The following is a 22,062-nucleotide window of genomic DNA, read 5'->3' as shown; positions in this document are numbered from 1 at the left end:
TGAGCCACCCAGCCGCCCATCTCTTTAAACATCAGAAATAGCTGGAATGGGAGCACCTGGATGGCTCAGTCAGTTAAGTATCGGACTCTTGGTTTCAGTTATGGTCATGATCTCATGGTTTCGTGAGTCCAAGCCCAATGTTGGGCTCTGCACTGGCAGCATGGAGCCTGCTTGGGATTCTCAATCTCCCTCTCTCTCACTGCCCCTCCCCCACTCACACTGTCTCTCTCTCTCTCTCTCTCTCAAAATGAATAAACTTAAAAAAAGAAAAAGAAATAGCTATAATATTACCGAGTGCCTTACTGATTATATCGATACACTTATTTCAAGGGGTAGGATTAATTTACAGATCTATAGACAAAAGACATAGAAAGCAAAGAAAATGAAGCAGAATTTGATCAAAATGGCTGAATTATCAGTAGGTGTTAGCTTATTTACTTACTAGAGATTAAATTTTGATGTAATTGACGTTATTAAATGATTGAAACTGTGCACAGTAGATTTAATGCAAAGGATCAAGAATAGTAACAAAAATAAATCTCAGCTAAAGGTCATTAAGGTAATTCGGTGTCTTGTTAATGTTTTTTAACAAATACATTTTTAAATTGTTGAAATAACAGTAAACACAAATATTTAGTTTTTTCCAACATTATTCTCAGCTTTGAACACTTTTTTTGGTCAAAGGAAACTTTAAATTCCAAGGAGTCATATAATAATATTGGGGAAGTAGAACATTTACAGTGGAGTTGGTGTTTATGAGGAATGTAGTTTCCAAAGTCGGCATGTGAAAAGATCCTGCATGGCTAACATTATCCTTTAATATACTTAAAGTACATCTCTCATCCTATCTTGAGAAAACCAGCTTTCCTTCTGTATTGGAACAGTCTGCTCTCTGTAGGTACACACTGCCTTAGAGCAGATTCTCAAAAAAACTGAGACTAAGCCAAGGATGAGGATGCTGGTGCATTATTTTGGGATGGGGTACAGGGCAGCATGGGTAAGGAAAGAAGGTAAGTAGGGTAAGGAAAGAAGGTAAGTAGTGCAACAAAGTCAAGTGTAAATAGCTATTTCACAAAGAAATCCCAAACCACACATCAGTTGGCTTGGCAGATGCTTTGTTTGGCAGTCTGGAATTCAAACAGATTGGCTGCAAGAAGAAGCCTGGGATAAAGTATTCCATGGGAGGAAGAAAAAGGGGATCTACCTAGTTCCCTCCTGACTTCTATTTTCCATTGCCAAGGTTCACTCAGAAGGATTTAACTGTTCTAGACTTTCATGCTGCCTTATCCAGCCCCTCTGGCAGCCCATCAGGAATTCAGGGTCCAAAAGCGGTGGGGGAAGCTGGTTGACCCAGCCATACGACTGTGGCCAAGGAGAAGGATCCAGCATTCCCAAGGCAGGTGAAAAATGAAACACTGGTGGCAGACTGGTCTGGGAGGTGGGTAATGCCCAGGCAGTCTGAGCACATCAGAAGATTTGTGTCTGATATGAACACAAAAGTTGAAGAAATTGGTCTGTATATTTACAAGTTTTATTGGACAAGAAAAATTTTCTTTGAATATTAAAAAGTATCTCAATATTCTAAGAAGCTTGTACCAAATGTAAAAATAAAGTGAAAACTAAGATAGCTGAGGTAAGAAAAAAGTCATGTCTCCGATCTCTTGTTTCCTTTTTTTTTTTTTTTTAATTTTTTTTTTTCAACGTTTATTTATTTTTGGGACAGAGAGAGACAGAGCATGAACGGGGGAGGGTCAGAGAGAGAGGGAGATACAGAATCGGAAACAGGCTCCAGGCTCTGAGCCATCAGCCCAGAGCCCGACGCGGGGCTCGAACTCACGGACCGTGAGATCGTGACCTGGCTGAAGTCGGACGCTTAACCGACTGCGCCACCCAGGCGCCCCTCCGATCTCTTGTTTCTAAGGAGCCCAGTCACTAACTAGTATGATGTACAGAATCTATAAAACCTGATCTTTCCCTTAAAGTAATTTTAAATGTGTTCAGTTAAATGCACATGTTTTCCAACACTACTCTACTAATTGTGTACCACGTACAAAGATTTCCTCTTATGGTCTTAAGTCTCAAAATAAATCCTGTAAGTCCCATTGTACAGAAAATGTAACAGAAAAATAAATAATGCAGAATATCAAACCTACCAAATGCCAGAAGACTAGAATAACTTTCTTTTATTAGGTCATACTATCCAAACCATGGAAAATCTAGTATCCATTTTAATAACTATCAAAACTTAGGGAAAGCAATTCCTGCTAATCTCTAAGAATAATATTCTTTGGAGGATTTTTACTAGTTCTAGAAAATAGGATATTAGAAATTTCCTTAGAAAAGTCATATATAACATACAAAGTTTACAGTCCAATGTTTGATAAATTTTTCATAGAAAAATATGCTGTGCCATAGTATACTATGAAAAATTATTATAACATTATAAATATATAGTGGATTCTGTGGAGTGATATTCAGATTCCTTCTTCATGTTTCATTCATTACCCTAGCTGCTGAGAGTAATGTCTACTTATGGTTCATAGCTGAGCCCTCTCCTAAGATTATACCACCTCCCTAGGCACATCTCATCTCCAGTGACTGATGGAAAAGGTTAAATGTACCAATGCCCTTGACTCAATTTGAGAGATCTCTGAAAGGCCATCCAAGCTCCTAAGTACATTTGAGACTGCTGGAGGACTTTGTTATAACTGCATGAAATATTCAACTTCTTCTGCCTAATCCTACATCTGTCTATGGTTTACAGGTGCAGCTCCAAAGAGCATTACCCTATACAACTACTATCTGAATCCTCTGTCTCAGGGTTTGTATCTTGGACAATTCAACTCATAACAAAAAGTGATATAGTAATATTCAATGTAATGTTCCAAAATGATACTGAGGGAGCATTAGTTTTATATGTGTTTATTAGAGGAAACAAAGTCTAAAAATAAATAAGTATTAAACAAACAAGCAAAAAAACCCCTGAAGACCTAATAGGAAAATGGGCAAAAGATAGGCACAAACACATCATGAGAAAGGCAAACGACCCTTAAACAGATATCCCATAAAGATGTCTAACTTCATTCATAATAAAATAAATGCAAATTAAAGCTATGTTAGCACTACCAATGAACAAACTAAAAATAATATTAATTATATTTAGAATAACTTAAAAAATACTTATTAAGGGGCGCCTGGGTGGCGCAGTCGGTTAAGCGTCCGACTTCAGCCAGGTCACGATCTCGCGCTCCGTGAGTTCGAGCCCCGCGTCGGGCTCTGGGCTGATGGCTCAGAGCCTGGAGCCTGTTTCCGATTCTGTGTCTCCCTCTCTCTCTGCCCCTCCCCCATTCACGCTCTGTCTCTCTCTGTCCCCAAAATAAATAAACATTGAAAAAAAAAATTTAAAAAAAAAAAATAAAAAAAAAAATACTTATTAAGATTCAACAAAGGAAGTGTAAAATTTGTACTCTGAAAATGATAAGACATTGTTGAAATAAAGACAACACAAGTAAATGGAAAGATATCCCATATTCATGGATTGGAGAATTTAATATTGTTAAGATGGCAGTACTCCCTAATTTGATCCACAGATTCAAAAAAATTCTTATCAAAATACCCCCTGGCTTTTTTGCAGAAATTTATGAGATGACCCCATACTCATATGGAAAAGCAAGGGACCAAGAATAGCTAAGACAACCTTGAAGAGAACAACACAGCTGGAAGATTGACATTTCCCAATTTTAAAACTTACTAAAAAGCTACAGTAATCAAGTAATAAAGACCAGGAATCAAGTAGTACTGGCCTAAGGATAGATGTATAGGGATCGATGGAATACAACTGAGTCTAGAAATAAACTCTAGCCAATTATGGTCAATTAATTTTCAACAAGAGTGCCAAGGTAATTCAAAGGGGAAAAACAGTCTTTCCAACAACTGGTACAGGATAACTGCACATCCACATGAAAGGAATGAAACCGGACTCCTTCTTTACATGGCACAAACATAAACTTAAAATGAACTTCTTAATATAAGAGTTAAAACTATGAATCTCTTCAGAAAATATCTTCGTAAGTTAGGCAAAACCTTCTTAGATGCAAACAAAAGCATAAGCAACAAAAGAAAAAAATTGGTATACTAAACTTAATCAACATTTTAAAAACTGTGCTTGAAAGCACACAATCAAGAAAATGAAATGGGAGGGACTGCTGGGAGGATGACGGAGAAGGAGGACCATCACCTCATCTCATACCACAGTCACAATTAGGTAACACTCACATCAGTGTAAATAACCTAGAAAATGACCTGAAGACTGGTAGAACAAACTCCACAACTAAATGTAGAGAAGAGGCCATATTAAAGTGGGTAGGAAAGGCAGAGACAGGGTCCACATCTAAATGGACTTATGGGACTGTCCATTGGAGGGAGGGACACCACAAACATGAAGAGGGGAGAGAAACAGATCCTCACATCAGGGAGCACACATGGGGCTAAATGTCATGAATTCTTACAGCCAGTGGGACTTAAAACCTGGAATTTTAAAAATCATCAGGCTCCACTCTGGGAGGGCCAGGAAGGCAAGAAAAAACTTGAGGAGATAGCACAAAAAATACCCTGCAGAGACACAGCATAGAAGCAGTAGTTTGAAAACCGCCTGGGGCATATGGGAAGGAGAGTTGTTTACAGAGCAAGTCCTGAAGAGACAGTCTCATTGGGAGACTCCTCCTGGAACAAAGGAGTTGGTAGGTGCCATTTCCCTCCCCTATCCCCAGCACAAACACACAGCCACCTGCAGAAATCAGCATGATGCCTATACTAGCTACTTGTCTTGCTAACACCATACCTCCTGCCCCCTCCAGCCAGGCTTCTCTCAGTCCTTGCACAGCAGGTCCCTCCTCCAGAACACCAGTACAAACCTTGCTAACACCATGCCGCCTCCCACCACCCTTACTCTGTTGATCTGCTAACCTGGCTGGCCTTGGTTTCAGCAGTTGCAGGTCTCCTCTTGAAGAGGACCAGCTGCAAATTTTGCTAACACTGCGAGACTTGCCCCCCACTTAAGTTGTGGATCTGCCCCCTCCAATGGCCTGGGTGCATCCAAAGTGGTGCCACAAGCCAGGCAGTGTGCAAGCAGCCCTGACAGGGGCCAGCACCACACCAAGTGACTACTGCCCCAGCAATGGGCTGAAGGCAGACATCTGGTCTGACTGCAGCCCTGCCCACCAATGAATGCTTCCCAGGGGAAAACACAGGGAAAGTGCCCTCCAGTTTTGTGTTACTGCATCTCTGACAAATGACTGGTCTGATTCAACTCAAGCCCATTGCGGCCATAGACTGGCCCACCAATAACACAGGAACCAAACACTGCCCACAACAGGCAAAGAGAGCCACTGCAGGTGACTGGACTGACAGAAAAAGGAGCTGAGCCACAACAGCAGGGCACAATCAACACACACAGGGGACTGCCCTCAAGTGCCAGATTCTGATGAATGGGGGGGGGGGGGGGATACTGTACTGCAGGGTACTACAGGACCTCATCTTAAGTCTACTACTTTCAAGATCAGGAGATGTAGCTGACTTTCCTAACACACAGAAACAGACCTAGAGAGTGAGACAAAATGAGGAGACAGAGAAATATGTTCCAAATGAAAGAACAGGACAAAATCACAGCAAGACAGCCAAACAAATTGGATATAAAATGGAGTAACATGCCTGATAGAGAATTCAAAGTAATGCTCATAAAGATACTCACTGGACTTGAGAAAAGACTGGAGGACATCAGTGAGACCCTTAACAAAGAGATAAAAAAGAGTCGATCAGAGATGAAGAACACAATAACTGAAATGAAAAATATACCAGATAGAATAAATAGTAGGTTAGAGGAAGCAGAAGAATGTATCAATGACCTGGAGGACAGAGGAATGGAAAGTAAGTAAGCTGCACAGGTGAGAGGAAAAAAAAATATTTAAAATGAGAATAGACTTAGGAACTAAGGATCATAAAGTGTAATAACATTTGCATTACAGGGGTTCTAGAAGAAGAGAAAGAACATGAGGCAAAAAATTTATTTGAAGAAATAATAGTTAAAAACTTCTTGAATCTGAGGAAGGAAACACATCCAGATCTAGGAGGCACAGACATCCCTCAACAAAAACAACCCAAGGAGGTCCATACCAAAAAACATAGTAATTAAAATGGAAAAAAGTAATGATAAAGAGAGAATTTTAAAAGTGGCAAGAGAAAAAGCAGCTACATACCAGGGAAACTCCATAAGGCTATCAGTTGACTTCTGAACAGAAATTTTGCAGGTCAGAAGGGATGGCATGATATATTCAAAGTGCTGAAAGGAAAAAACCTGCAGGCAAAAATACTCTATCCAGCAAGGTTATCATTCAGAATAAAAGGAAAGACAAAGAGTTTCTCAGACATAACTTTAAGACATTCATCACCACTAAACCAGCCCTATAAGAAACGTTAAAGGGGAGGCTTTGGGTGGATAAGAAAGAACATAAGTAACAGTAAAAAAAAAAAAAAAAAAAAAGTACAAAGCACAAAAGCAGTAAAAATAATTATATATATAAAAATCAGTCAAGGGACTCACAAAATAAAAGGAGGTAATGTAGCACTGTATATCTAAAACATGGTGGGAGGGGGACAGGAGCAAAGAACAGGTTCAAACTTAAATGACCATCAACTTCTGCCATATGCAGAAGATGTTGTAGACAAACCAATGGTAACTGCTAATCAAAAACCAGTAATGGACAGGCAAGGAATAAAGAGAAAGGAATCAAAGTATATCATTAAAAGGTAAATAATCTTGAGTCAAGAGAGCAAAGACAGGAACAGAGAAAAAACACACAATCAACCATAAAACACCTAACAAAATGTCAATAAATACATACTACCAGTAATTACTTTGAATGTAAATGGACTAAATGCTCCAATCAAAAGACATAGGGTGATGAAATGAATAATAAAAAAAAAAAAAAAGACATGTATACATGCTACATGCCTACAAGGAACTAATTTCAGAACTAAAAAAAAAATTTCACATTGAAAGTAAGGGGATCGAGAAACATATGTCATGCCAAAGGATGTCAAAATAAAGCCAGAGTAGCAATACTTACATCAGACAAAATGGACTTTAAAACAAGGACTGTAACAAGAAATGAGGAAGAACACTTCATAACCATAAAGGGAACAATCCAAGTAGAAGACATAACTACTGCAAATATTTATGCACTAAACATGGGAGCACTTAATAACATATAAAGCACTTAATAACAAACATAAAGGGATTAATTGATAGTGATACAATAAGAACAGGGGACTTTAACACCCCACTAATGTCAATGGACAGAATGTCCAAATAGAAAATCAACAGGAAGCACTGGCTTTGAATGACACACTGGACCAGATGAATGTAACATATATTCAAAACATTCCCTCCTTAAAAAAAAAAAAAAAAAAAAAAAAAAAAAAAAAATCCCTTCTAAAACACCAGAATACACATTCTTTTCAAGTGCACATGGAACATTCTCCAAAATAGATCACATATTAGGCCACAAAACAAGTCTGAACAAATTCAAAAAGATCGAAGACATACTATGAATCTTTTCTGACCACAATGCTATGAAATTAGAAATCACCACAAGAAAAAATCTGGAAAGAGCACCAATACATGGAGGTATAACACACTATTAAGCAATGAAACCAAGAAATCAAAAAAGAAATAAAAAACATATGGAGATAAATGAAAATGAAAACAGTCCAAAATCGCTGGGATATAGCAACAGTTGTTCTAAGAAGGAAGTTTATAGCAGTACAGGTCTACTTCCGGAAGCAAGAAAAATCTCAAACAACCTAACCTTACACCTAAAGAAGCCAGAATAAAAACAATAAACAAAACCCCAAATCAGGAGAGGGAAGGGAATAATAAAGATTATAGCAGAAATACATGAAATAGAAACTAAAGACCAACCAACTAGGGGCGTTTGGGTGGCTCCAGTTGGTTCAATGTCCAATTTTGGCTCTGGTCATGATCTAGCGGTCCATGAGTTTGAGCCCTGTGTCAGGCTCTGTGCTAACAGCTCAGACCCTGGAGCCTGCTTCAGAATCTGTGTCTCCCCTCTCCTTCTGTCCCTCCCCCACTCATGCTCTGTCTCCTCTCTCTCTCTCTCTCTGAAAACATATAAACATTGAAAAAAACAAACAAAAAACAATAGAAGGGATCAATGAAACAGGAGCTGATTCTTTGAAAAAAACAAAATTGATAAACCGTTAGCCAGACTCCTCAAAAGACAAAAAAAAAAAAAAAAAGGACTTAAAAAAATAAAATCACAAATGAAAGAGTAGAAACAACAGATACCACAGAATTGCAAAGGATTTTAAGAGAATACTATGAAGAGTTATATGCCAACAAATTGGACAACTAGAAGAAATGGATAAATTCCTAGAATAACCTCCCAAAACTGAATCAGGAAACATAGAAAATGTGAATAAATGGATTACTAGCAATGAAATTGAATCAGTAATCAAAAAACTCCCAATAAACAAAAGTCCAGGACCACATGGCTTCACAGGCAAATTCTACCAAATATTTAAAAAAGAGTTAATACTTATTTTTCCCAAACTATTCCAAGAAATGGAAAAGGAAGGAAAACATCCAAATTCATTCTATGAGGCCAGTATTAGACTGATGTCAAAACCAAATAAAGACACTGCAAAAAAAAAAAAAAAAAGAAAACTAGAGGCCAGTATCTCTCATGAACATAGACGCAAAAATCCTCCACACTTTAGCAAACCAAATCCAACAATACATTGAAAAAAAATCATTCACCATGATCAAGTGGGATTTATTTCCAGGATGCAAAGGTGGTTCAGTATTCACAAATCAACCAGTGAGACACATCACAGCAATAAGAGAAAGGATAAAAACCATAGGATCATTTCAATAGATACAGAAAAAGCACTGGATAAAGTACAACAACCACTCAGGAAAAAAACCTCAACAAAGTATGTTTGGAGGGAACATACCTCCACATAATAAAGGTTGTATATGAAAAACCCACAGCTAACAACATACTCAATGGGGAAAAACTGAGAGCCTTTCTCCTAAGGTCAGGAAAAAGACAAGGATGTCCACTCTCATCATTTCTATTCAAATACTGGAATTCCCAGACAGAACAATCAAACAAGAAAACGAAATAAAAGGCATCCAAGTTAGTAAGCAAGAAGTTAAACTTTCACTATTTGCAGATGACATGACACTATATAGAAGAAACTCTAAAGACTCTGCCAAAAAACTGCTAGAACTGATAAATGAATTCAGTAAGGTCATAGGATACAAGAATCAATGTACAAAAATATGTTCCATTTCTATACACTAATAATGAAATAGCAGAAAGAGAAACTGAGAAAAAAATCCTATTTATAATTGAACCAAAAATAATAAAATATCTAGGAATAAACTTAATGAAGTGAAAGACCTGTAAAACCGTATGCTCTGAAAACTGTAAAACACTGATGAAAAGAAAGTGAAGATGACACAAATGGAAAGACATTCCATGCTCATGGATTGGAAGAACAAATATTGTTAACTGTCCATACTACCCAAAGCAATCAACAGATTCAATGCAATCCCAATTGAAATACCAACAGCACTTTTCACAGAAGTAAAACCAACAATCCTAAAATTTGTATGGAACCACAAAAGACACCAGATAGCCAAAGAAATCTTGAAAAAGAATAACAAAGTCACAATTCGAGAGTTTGAGTTATACCACGAAGCCGTAGTAATCAAAACAGTATGATACTGGCACAAAAATAGATACACAGATCAGTGGAACCAAAATAGAAAGCCCAGAAGTAAACCCACATTTATATGGTCAATTAATCTTCAACAAAGCTGTAAAGAATATCCAACGGCAAGAAGACAGTTTCTTCAACAAATGGTGTTAGGAAAACTGGACAGCTACATGCAAAGGAATGAAACGAGACCCCTTTCTTAAAGATATACACAAATAAACTTAAAATGCATTAAGAACCAAAATATGAGACCTGAAAACATAAAAATTCTAGAAAAAAGCACAGGCAACAATTTCTCTGACATTGATCCTCGGAACATCTTTCTAGATAGGTCTCCTGAAGCAAGGGAAACAAAGGCAAAAATAAACCATTGGGACTACATCAAAATAAAAATCTTCTGCATAGCAAAGAAGACAACGAATGAAACTAAAAGGAAACCTATGGCATAGGAGATGTTTACAAATGACATATCTGATAAAGGGTTAGTATCCAAAATATAGAGAGAACTGATACAAACAACTCAACACCCCAAAACCAAATAACCCAATTAAAAAATGGGGAGAAGACATGAACAGACATTTCTCCAAAGAAGACATGATGTTCAACATCACTCATCATCAAGGAAAAACCTCAGGTTTTTCCTGAGGATGTGAAGAAAAAGGAACACTTGTGCACCGTTGGTGGGAATGCAAACTGGTACAGTATGGAAGTTCCTCAAAAAATTAAAAATAAAACTACCCTATGATCCAGTAATTGCACTACTGGGTATTTACCTGAAGAATATGAAACATTAATTCAAAGGGATATATGCACCCCTACGTTTATTGCAGCATTATTTATAATAGCCAAAATAAGGAAGAAGCCTGAGTCCATTGATAGATGAATGACGGAATATTATTCAGCCATAAAAATATATATACGTACATATGGAAGTTCCTCAAAAAATTAAAAGACAATATGGAAGTTCCTCAAAAAATTAAAAATAGAACTACCCTATGATCCAGTAATTGCACTACTGGGTATTTACCTGAAGAATATGAAATACTAATTCAAAGGGATATATGCACCCCTACATTTATTGCAGCATTATTTACAATAGCCAAAATAAGGAAGAAACCTGCGTCCACTGATAGATGAATGACGGAATATTATTCAGCCATAAAAATACATATACATATATATACAAATAACATATTATTTCACTCATATGTGGAATTTGAGAAAGTAAAAGAACAAAGGAAAAAAAGACAGACAAACAAACAGACTCTTAATTGTAGAGGACAGATGGTTACCAGTGGGGAAGTAGGTGGGGGAATGGGTGAAATAAGTGAGGAGGATTAAAAATACACTTTTCTTGATGAGCACTGAGTAACATACAGAATTACTGAGTCACTATAGTGTACACCTGAAACTAATATAACACTGTATGTTAACTATACTGGAATTAAAAATTTTTTAAAAGGAAATGAAAAGTAACTCACAGAAGGAGAGAAAATATTTGCATATCCTGTATTTACTAAGGGGTTTATATCCAAAATACATATAAGACTCTTAATACATGTAAGACTCTTAACAATAAAGGCAATATGATTAAAATATGTGTAGAGCATCTGAACACACATTCCTCCAAATAAATAACAATAGCCAATAAGCACATTAAAAGATATTCAACATCAGGGAAATGCAAATCAAAACAATGAGATACCACTTACCAGGGAGATTCCAAAATTCCTCTGAAAGAGCAAATATAATAGAAAAATAGAGGACAAGAAGGAGCCATACAAAAACGAGAAACAAACATGTATACAGTATTCATGTATTCCCACTCATGTGGGAAGTTAATATGTGATAGAGTTGGCAATGTAAATTAGGAAAGAGATATGCTACTCAGTGTATAATTTGGCAACAACTATTTGAAGAAAAATCAAACTGGATCTATACATGACACATGCCATATAAAAAAGAAATTCTAGATAAAAGTGAAAAGGTAATCATAAAAAAGCTATAAATATAACAAAAGAAAAATATGTAATGTAATACCTCTGTTATTAATGTAATATTAAGCAAGAAACAGTATTCAGATTTATTAAGATACAAATGTCAACAAAAAGAGGAAGAGTTGAAAAGTTAATTAAAAATTTTTTTAATTTAATATATAAATCGCCATAAAGCTAAAAGGCAAACAATCAAAAAGAATTTTTGTAATTTTTTTTTTCTAAATAAGGATTAGTTTTTAGAAAACCTAAGGGACTCCTACAAAGCAACAAGAGCCACAACTAAAAAAATTAAAAGCACAAGACAGACACAAACTACAGTGAAACACAAATACTAATGCCACCTACCACCTAAATCTAAAATATACTCAACTTCACAAATAATTAGGATATCCTTTTTTCCCATTAGATCAACAAGTACTGAATTATGTGTTAACATTCAGCATAGCAAGGTTAGAGGGAAACAAGTATTCTTAAACACCAATGGTAGAATCATAAATTGTTACAGCTTCATTAAGGGCACCACATATTAACTTTAAAATGTGTATACTCAGCCAAGCAGTTCCACTTCTAGGTTACCTTTTCTATAGAAATAGTTGCAGATGTACATAAGGAATTAAAACACTTAATATATTCACTGCAACATTATTTTCATGTAAAAGAATTGACACTAAGTGCTTATCAGTAGAGGGAAAATTAATCAGGCTAGAGGAAATTCCTAGTATTCAATAGTTAAAGAACAACGTATGTAAGTAGAGTGATATTAAAAGTTCCAGTGATACTAGTAAGAGCAATCAAGCTTCATATGCATCATTATAAGACTTATATTTAAAAATTAAAGTTTTATGGCTGTGTTCAGACATAAGGATGGAAGGATATATACCTACTGGCTATGGATTTTTATCTCTAGGAAGGAGAGGTTGGCATGGGAGGTACTAATGGCGGAGACTTATGATAGAGACTTCATTTGTATCCTATATACTTTCTATGTTGTTTGAGTATTTATAATGATAATATTACATGATCATCTAAATTTAATAAACCTGTAACTAGGATTACATATTGAAAACCTATAATTTAAGAGTCACCCAGAAATCCAGAATACAGAGCACCAAACATTCATCTGCTGTTAGTGCATTTTCTTCCATTTTATAATTATATATTTCATAGCCAGTTATCTTTTTATATCTAAAATTTTATGTTCTTTCAAAAGTTAACATTATTTCATGAAGATGTTTCTTTATTAAAAAAAAATCTTCCTCATCTATCGACTAGACAAGGTATTCACCTTAGGTATTAAGAAAAGCATTTCCTTTGTTTGCCTTTTAGTGGGTCTTGGTAAGAATTATCCTTGAATCTCAGCATTCCACTGATCATCTTTGTAACATGAATGGACTAAGTGTGGTCAAAAGTTGAAATGTCTACTTTTCCTTAACTTGGACAGAGGAACTTCAAAGACAACATAAGCCACTTCTGCCTCTTTAGAATCAATCAGATATAGGAGACAGTACAGTACTTGGTAAGAAGTTCAATAAACAGTTATCTGTTGTAAGAATTATACTCTATTTCAGTGTGAAAAGGACCTAGTAGTGACTTCCAGAACTGTAAGTTTAGACACACATACCAAGTAGATCACAACAAAGTACATATACTTAATGCTGTTGAACTATACACTTAAAAATAGTAAAATGGTAAATTTTGTTAGTGTATTTTACCATCAAAAAGGATAAAAGCTATACTAATCAGTAGAGCCTATAAAAACTCATTACTTGATATTTTCGATTGACTAATTGAAGCAAGTTACCAGAAATTCCAGATCAAGCCCAATCCAGTAAGTCAGCAATGAGGTATGGATCTGTGAGTTATAAAATGATCACTCTACTTACAAAATCATTTTCACCTCTTCTAGAATTTAGGGTTTCAAAATTATTGAACACTTTTCTAGTTATCTCTATTTCTTACATGTAGGTCACTAAACAAAGGTTTATTTTGAAGATAGGAGTAAAAATAAATACAGCCTAATACAAAGCTCTTGAGTAAGAAATTAGTAGAGGCTATGTGTGAGATATTTATTCATAAAACCCTAACATATCCTATGAAATGCTATTACTTAAAACTTAAATCTCTAAGATTACAATGGGGATAGTTATTAAGGTAGAACATCTCACCAGAGTAGGCTGTGAATGTCCCGGAACCCTGGAGTCACTATGATCTAAGCCAGAGTTTATATTTGGACAGTCATTCTGAGGATTGTACTATTCCTAGTTCTGGGCTGCTGAATGAGCTTAGCTGAGTATATAAACAAATACACTATTAAAAAAATTGCTGAGAATTTCTGACGGCTTTAAAAGCGGGAGCGTTCTTTGTTCTTATTACTAGAAGAAATGTGTTTGATATGAGTGGGGATTAATAGATTAATTAATAGGAGAGTTAAAAGCAAAGTCCCTGGATTGCAACATCATATTTTACATATCAACAATGAAATACCTTTAAGGAATAACAGGGAAAAGAAAACATGAAGTTTTACAAAAATTTTTATGGCCAGTGCTATAGCAGCCACCAAGGAGACTACTTTATTTCTAGTCTAGTTTATTCTTAGAAAACAAATGTAGTTGAGGTTACATTTTTCTGTCACTGACATATTGAGCTTGAATTTTTTCATTTATTAGCAATGATTTTAACTACCACATTAAAAAATTATGCACTATATTATACTCCTTCCCTTTCTGCTAATCAATGTTTCAGATTAGAATTTTTAAATGCCCTTTTTTTAGCAAAAGTAAAATGTATTTCCAGAATTTTAAAGGCAGTTGTTTGAAATATTACAAATTATGGTTTCATGAAAGGCATATTTGCCTTCTTCAAAATTGGGATGAAAAACAAGGCTAAAATGCCCAATAGCAAGATAGAACTTCCCCAACATAAACTGGTTGACTTTTCAGTCTGAAATATGACTCTACATCCCAAATAATTTCAGGCAGTAACAAAGGGAAAAAGTAGTATGTGATAATATTAACAGCAAAGCTCCATTAACTTACTGAAAGCAATTTGGCCCAAATACAGTGGCGAGATTGTGAACATTCATGCGATTCTGCACATGGTGCTTGGCCACTTCTGTCAAGAACTGGCATAGGTACTTGAGGAGGCAGTAGTGGACGTCTGGCAGCTCTTTTATTAATGCTCTTAAGCTACTGTCCTGAGCATCATTTCTGTCATCTGGAAAGAAAAAGAATAAAAAAAAAAAATGCTCTCAGGCATATTTCATAGTAACAACAAAAACACAGAGGCATAATAAAGTCTAACATTTTATTCAGGAAAAAATTCCTGAAGACTTAAATATTAAGGCCATCAAAAGGTGGGGGGGGCAGTTTTGCTTTTTCTTTGATTGTTGAATATTTAACTTTCCTTGATGTTAAAGATTTACTAACTTATTCAAGACACTCTGAAAATCATGAGCTTTACTTAGTGCATTAAATGGGTTCATATTTCACTTCTGTGTGTTCCTTACCCAAAATTAAGACTGAATTTTTATCCATTTGATTAAGGTCTTCAAGTTTGTTAAAAACAAGAATCTCTTGGTTGAATAAGATTTAATACAGGAGACATTTCTAGGTCACCATGAACAAAACTAAACTAGTGATCAGGAATCTAGATAGAGAAAACTGAAGGAAGCTATTTTTTTTAAATGATCTATAATCCTATTTAGGCATGTACTGTATGTATGTATGTATGTACGTACGTATGTATTTAATTAATTTTTGAGAGAGTGAGAAAGCAAGCATGGCGAAGGGGCAGAGGAAGAGGGAGAGAGAGAATCTCAAACAGACTCCACACTCAGCATGGAACCTGACACAGGGCTCTATCCCACGATCCTGGAATTTATGACCTGAGCCAAAATCAAGAGACAGAAGCTCAACTGACTGGGCCATCAGGCGCCCCGGAGAAAACTGAAGGAAACTATCAATTTCTACATAGCTTTTTCTCTCTCCCATGTCACAGAATTTAGAATTTGATATGTGCTTTTTATACAAAGCCTACTAACCTATATAAAGCCAAAAATATCTTACAGTGAGCCAAAATTCAGACACATATATGAAAAGTTTCCCTCAATTCTCAAAGATTTATGTAATTTGTCAATATTAAATACAGAAAAGTTATCTTAAAAAATTTTGTATACTATTTTCTTTCAGAGGCAAATATAAATCTTTTATAGCAAATACTTTAGGGGAATAATCATAATCCATCCTTTTAGGCACATGTCTAAGACAATGAAAACTTAATCCCGTTATAACTAACATACACTGGATTCCTTAACTTAGATAGGTCAGCTACTTTTAGCCAGTCAAGTGTTAAGAAACAGCAAAGTGAGGCAAATGTGTTTCAGTGGAAGAGGATTAGTCAGTGTTACAAAATGCATGCATAACATGATGCCACTGAAGGAGTGAAAACCTAGAGAACACGCAGAAAGTCACAGAAAGTGCTGCTGAGTGGCTGCAGTGCTAGGATTAGGAAGGTCAGGAGTCACTTCCTGGATTAGAATCCTCCTTCTGGCACTTGCTACCTGTGTGAACTTAGACTCGATACTAGACTTATTTATAAATATACTAAACTCATTTATAAATGGGAATATTAACTACCTCATTGGGTTGTGATGAGGACTGGATGAGTTTAAAGTTGGAAAGTACTTAATATTTTTCAAGTTTTTATTTAAATTCTAGTTAACAGTTGCAAAGTACTTAAAACAGAGAGGCTGACACACAGTAAGTGCTATGTAACTATTTGTTAAACAGAGCAACTTCTTTTACTTCACCGTCACTAATTTGGTTTTATGAGAACTGAGGTTTTAATGACATGTCTTTTAATATAATGAGCCCATTTCACCTTTATAAATGTTAGAATACGGGATGCTGCCAAAAAATAGCAATGCCAAAAATGTACAGACTTCAATCTTTGTTAAAATCGCTTTGGGGGCACCTGGGTGGCGCAGTCGGTTAAGCATCCGACTTCAGCCAGGTCACGATCTCGCGGTCCGTGAGTTCGAGCCCCGCGTCAGGCTCTGGGCTGATGGCTCAGAGCCTGGAGCCTGTTTCCGATTCTGTGTCTCCCTCTCTCTCTGCCCCTCGCCCATTCATGCTCTGTCTCTCTCTGTCCCAAAAATAAATAAACGTTCAAAAAAAAAAATCGCTTTGGAGAACATTCCCTTTATGACTGGAATACTGATTTCTCACTGACCACAAATGATGTGATCCAATAATGTATACAATGTATAAATAGTTTTCTTGATATTAGAAAATTTTATTTACTTTAAAAACAGAAAGAAATCATATTTAAATACTTTGATACTCCATAAAACCATGTGGTATGTTGCTTATGATGGCATTGTTTCCCACTGTATTATGATCTTGACTAGGTAAGAAATGGAAATAATTAAGTTTGGAGTGATTAAAAACTAATTGAAAACTACACATTTCTCAGCCCTTTGTGTTATAAAAATATGAACTACAAGAAAATGAATTCGATTTTGCCCTTTTTATTTTCTTACAGTGACTAATCCAGAGTGAATCTGGATGTTTGCATGGGTGTGTACTGTCTGCCTAAAATTGTGGTTTAATTCCAGTATTTAGGAATACAAGCAACAACATTCTAACAGCCTTGATAATGGGCCATTAGCCTTCTGGCTCTGAGATGAAACTTCAGATCCTAAGTTAGACGATGTGTGAAGACACCAGGTTAAATAAAACAAATATTGAAAACAGTTATGAGTTTATGACAATAACATCTTTCAAAGAGAAGGAGCACTTCCATCATTTACTTCCAAGTTTTGAAATACAATAGATAATTTTCCCAGAAGTAAAACTGACAAGTAATGGGAAGGGAGACAAACACACACAACCTAATTCCTTTATGGCATGAATGGAAGAATCACTAAATCTGTTCTGAAAGAGAAAAAGCAGTTGAGGAGAAAGTATCTTGTACGTTTTTCCTACCCCAAAGCATTTGTTTCCTATGACTCAGTGATTCACTCACTGGGCGAGTATGTGAGTGTCCTCTCCTTCACAGGCTTGAATGGCAACACACTGAATTTGAACCCTGAATACTCATAATTTACTTCCTCTGTTCAGACATACTGACACTGCCGTAAAGATCTTAATTTATTAGCGTAACATTTGTCACCTCTTTCCCTACTAAGCACGTGCTAACATACTAGGACTCTGTAATTAGCACTGTTTCTAGAAACGTGGTAAGTATCACTGCTATAGCCAGCCTGAAGTAATCTTACAGACAAGATTTCTTATACGTGAGAATAATTGTTCAACACCTTTAGGGGAGCCTTGTAGAAGTATGCCCAGCATAGCATCACTGGGCAGTTGGCAGTATTGGTGCAAATGTGCCTTTTGATGCCTGAGAGAAAAAGTTCATAGTAATTACTATTGCTTGCATTATTCTTTGATGTGCTGATACGTAAATATAATAAACATTGCCTTGTCATTCATACTCTTGCATTAATATTGGTAATTACAATGGCTTCCTCAAGGTCTCACATAAAAAAAAAGTGAGCAATGTTTCCATTTTCATGCACATTTATTCATATATTATTTGTGATACTTAGCACATGCTTTGTGCATCTGGCATTCTCTAATGCTAGGCATACAGTAAACAAACTTCATGCTTTTATGAAAGTTATATTCTAATGGGAGAGACAGACAGTCTAACTGTATATATGTGAGTGGTAACATCAGTGCTCTGAAGAAATATAAAGCAGAATAAGGGAGAATAAAGTGGAGTGACACAGGGAGGGAATGTTATTTCATTCAGCATGATCAGGGAAGGCCACTCTGATATGGTGACTGAGCAGAGAGCTGAAGGAAACAGAGAATTGTATGTTAAACAGTAGTAATGGCAACGGCAAAGGCCAAGTTTGGGAGGGTGGCAGGAAATGAAATCAGGAGACAGTGCGGTGGGGGCTGGGGGGGGAGGGAGAAAGAGCCAGGGAAGATCATTACAGTCTTATTATAAACCATGCTCCCCTGCAACCCTGAGTGAGAGTTTTGAGCTGTGAGGAGGCTGCATTTAAGAGGACCACCCTGGTTGCTGTGCTGAGTCTGGACTGTGGGGGGTGGGGGTCAGTAGAGGCAATGGAAAGCGGGCAGCTGAGCTGGGAGACTCCACAGTCCCTGACTGAGAGAGAGGCTGGTTGGCCTGGAGCACGTTGATAGCAGTGGGATGGCAAGACATGGCCAATTCTGGATATAGTTTGTATCTTGTTTGTTTTATATATGCAAGTTCTTTGTTTTCTATGTGAAAAATACATGAATGGAATACACATTCAATCATTCAACAAATATTTACTGGATGGCTATTCTGTGTCTGGCACAATTCTAAGCGTTTAGGATACATCAGCAAACACAGCAGAAACCCCTGCCCTCAGGGAACTTAAGTTCTAGTAGGTGTGACACTGAACAGTAACTACAGTAATAGGGATAGAGGGAATTCAGAGTCCTGGCCCCGGGGTGATGGTGGTAATTACAATTATATACACGCTTTGTCAGCAAGGCCTCATTGAGAAAGTATTTGATGTTTATTGTCGGTTAATGTAAAAAATTCGCAAACCAGCAGATGTAAGCTCATTCAGAGTTGGAGGCTGAGGTGTAAACATCTTTTAAATTCCCTCAATGCCTTGCATATAAAAAGTGATAAAGAAATAGTTTAAATAGAATGATGCTTTAAGATACAGAGAGTAAGACAAACTAGTATAGAAATAAAAAGACATATATATTCCAAATTTTGAAGAAATGTGGAATAATTTAGTCCATTTATACAACCAGCTGGATTGAAGTGTTGAGTAGGAAGGGGATCACAGAGGATCCAAATGATAACAAAAGTGTCATTTGATGGTCAAAGGGTAAGGACACTCAGCAATGAAATTCCACACAAGAAGAAGTGAAACGCACCTCTGCAGTTGTACTGAAATATTTTAACTGTTTAAACTTGTAGTTATCTCTAGAATTAAACTGGAATAAGAATTAGAGTATGTTATAATTCATGAGGCAAAAGGCTTAAGAAAACTTTGCAGATGGAATAGTGGTTAATAATTGAAATAGTCATCATTTTCCTTGACATTAATCTTTTCATAGGACAAGAACTTTCTGTATTAAAGAGTCACTTCAAATTATACAAGTTTTCCTGAAAGTTTGCATTTGCTGTTGGCTAAATTTGAACCATTTCTCAAGCTAAAAAACAACTGCACAATGAGCACAGTATATATAGTATACAGAGGAAACTACTCAGCACTTAAAGACTGTACCATAAAAACTTTTCAGATTAAGTAGCAAACATTGAACCACGTGGCCAGTATTTGTTCTCATTAAAAAAAGATTATGATCATAATCAGTAATGCTGAACCTATACCACGGGATGGCACTTAACTCTAATCTGGACATTCATCCTGGTGTTTGTCACGTGCTTTGAGTTTTCAATGACCATGAAGTTATACTCTACTTACAGCCTTAGGCTCAAGGAGAAAAAAACAACAACAACAATAAAAAGAGCAAACTGCTAATCTCTACCACGATATATCTCAGAGCCACGAGAAGGTCAGCCATTAAAAGAACCAAAATATTTAGCCTCATGGCGCCAGATTTATCGAAGTAGCTTTTTATTTCCTCATTAAGCCTCACAAAGGATTCATGAAAACTTGCTAATCTGTTAGAACAATAATAAGTGTTGCTGATTTTGAAGATGAGGAAAGGTCACAAGCCTGAGCATGTGGAAGCCAAGAAGAAACCAGCAAGAAAACAGGGATCTTGGCCTTACGACTGCATGAAATGGAAAAGTGCCAAGGTTCCAAATGAGCCTGGAAGCAGCTTCTCCCCTGGAACCTTCAGATAAGAACCCAGGCTGAGTGACATCTGGGTTTGGCCTTGTGAACCTGGAGCAGAGACTCCAGCTGGGCTCACAGACTTCTTACCCACACAACAGTGAGGTAATTTGTGTGGTTTTAAGCCACTCAATTTGCAGAAATCTGTCACAGCAGGAATAGGAGCCTAATATATCTCCAGTTAGAATGAGACTGAAACAGAGATTAACTTGTCCATGTTCACACAGTACCAAGTAGCCAAGCTATAAATCAGGTATGGCAGTAGGACCTCAGAGCATATGATCTGATCAGTGTGCACTAACAAACTTAGATATAGTTGTTATCACTGTTACAGAGCAACTACCACACTGTCTCATACATGTAAATGTTTAACAAAAGTTTCCTGAATCAGCAAATGAAATAGCAAAATTGCTGAGTATTAGGGGGCGGGGGGTAGTCTTAATTCATTTATGATACATTATAGCTTCTTAGGTCCTGAGGCGTATGGGAGGAGCATTTTAATAAAAGCCTACATGAATGTCTAGGCACAAAATGCTTTGCAGAATACGTGAGAACAAAACAGAAGTTATATTTCTTTCTAAATATGCATTTGTAAACAATAGGAAAAAGAATCATAAAACGCCAGCTACATTGGAATACACTGGGTTTTACCCTTGCATTTCATACCCCAGGAATGGAATCACTTCTTTAGTGTGGCGAGAAGCTTATCTAAACAACATAATTATATTTTCTGGTTACTGGAATTGGTAGATTTCTATGTAAAAGTAAAGGTTCTATTTTTACAGCTCTCTTAGAATCCTTGCCAATGACAAAGTTCTCAAGGCCTCACACAAATTTCTCAAAGGGTGTGATGATAAAGTGACTAATAAAATTTAATCAAGTGCGGTCTATTCTTAGATATTAATGAAACTACAAATCTTATTCTGATTAGATTCTACAAGACTCACAGGTGTGTTTACTACAAATTAGCCAATATCTACACTGATACTCCTGGCTCCCAGAATGAACCTGCATGGAAAGGCAAAGGCCTGTAGGATAAAAAGAGAATTTGATGATACTTTACTTTTCAGTCCCATGACAAAATACTCCTAATGATGCCTAAATAGTATATCAGCAAGTCTATTCCGTGGGCACTTACTGAGTGCTGAGTGCTTGTTAATGGGGACAAGCTGGCATAGATAAAAAGATAAGAAACATATGAAACAGTCCATCTAAAGTCAAAACTGCGAGTTCACATCTAGGCTAGATGTTAGACACAAGCATTTAACAGCTAAAGAACCTGTTTATGTGGGAATGTCAGTACACAGGAGAGTAAAAAAAGCAATCGCAGCACTTAGGAAAGGGAGCCTCCTACAATAGAATATGTGAATTTTTAACAATACTGGC

At 36.4% G+C, this 22,062-nt stretch overlaps 1 protein-coding gene across 8 annotated transcripts in view; it reads right to left on the bottom strand.

Annotated features, from left to right (window-relative positions):
- The window catches only part of FAM13A (family with sequence similarity 13 member A), a 348,053-nt gene that overhangs the window by 279,819 nt on the left and 46,172 nt on the right, over positions 1-22,062 (bottom strand). For all 8 annotated transcript variants that reach the window (XM_086704590.1, XM_086704594.1, XM_086704588.1 and 5 more), the window contains exon 4: positions 14,837-15,014. In XM_086704590.1, the coding sequence (XP_086560716.1) occupies positions 14,837-15,014 (178 nt within the window). The remainder of the gene's footprint in view (positions 1-14,836; positions 15,015-22,062) is intronic.

This window comes from Puma concolor, chromosome B1 (assembly GCF_028749965.1).
Source record: "Puma concolor isolate L17-30 chromosome B1, mPumCon1.1.hap2, whole genome shotgun sequence".
NCBI classification, from domain to species: Eukaryota; Metazoa; Chordata; class Mammalia; order Carnivora; family Felidae; genus Puma; species Puma concolor.
The sequence above is the reverse complement of the archived record's forward strand: the minus strand, read 5'-3'. Positions and strand labels throughout refer to the sequence as shown.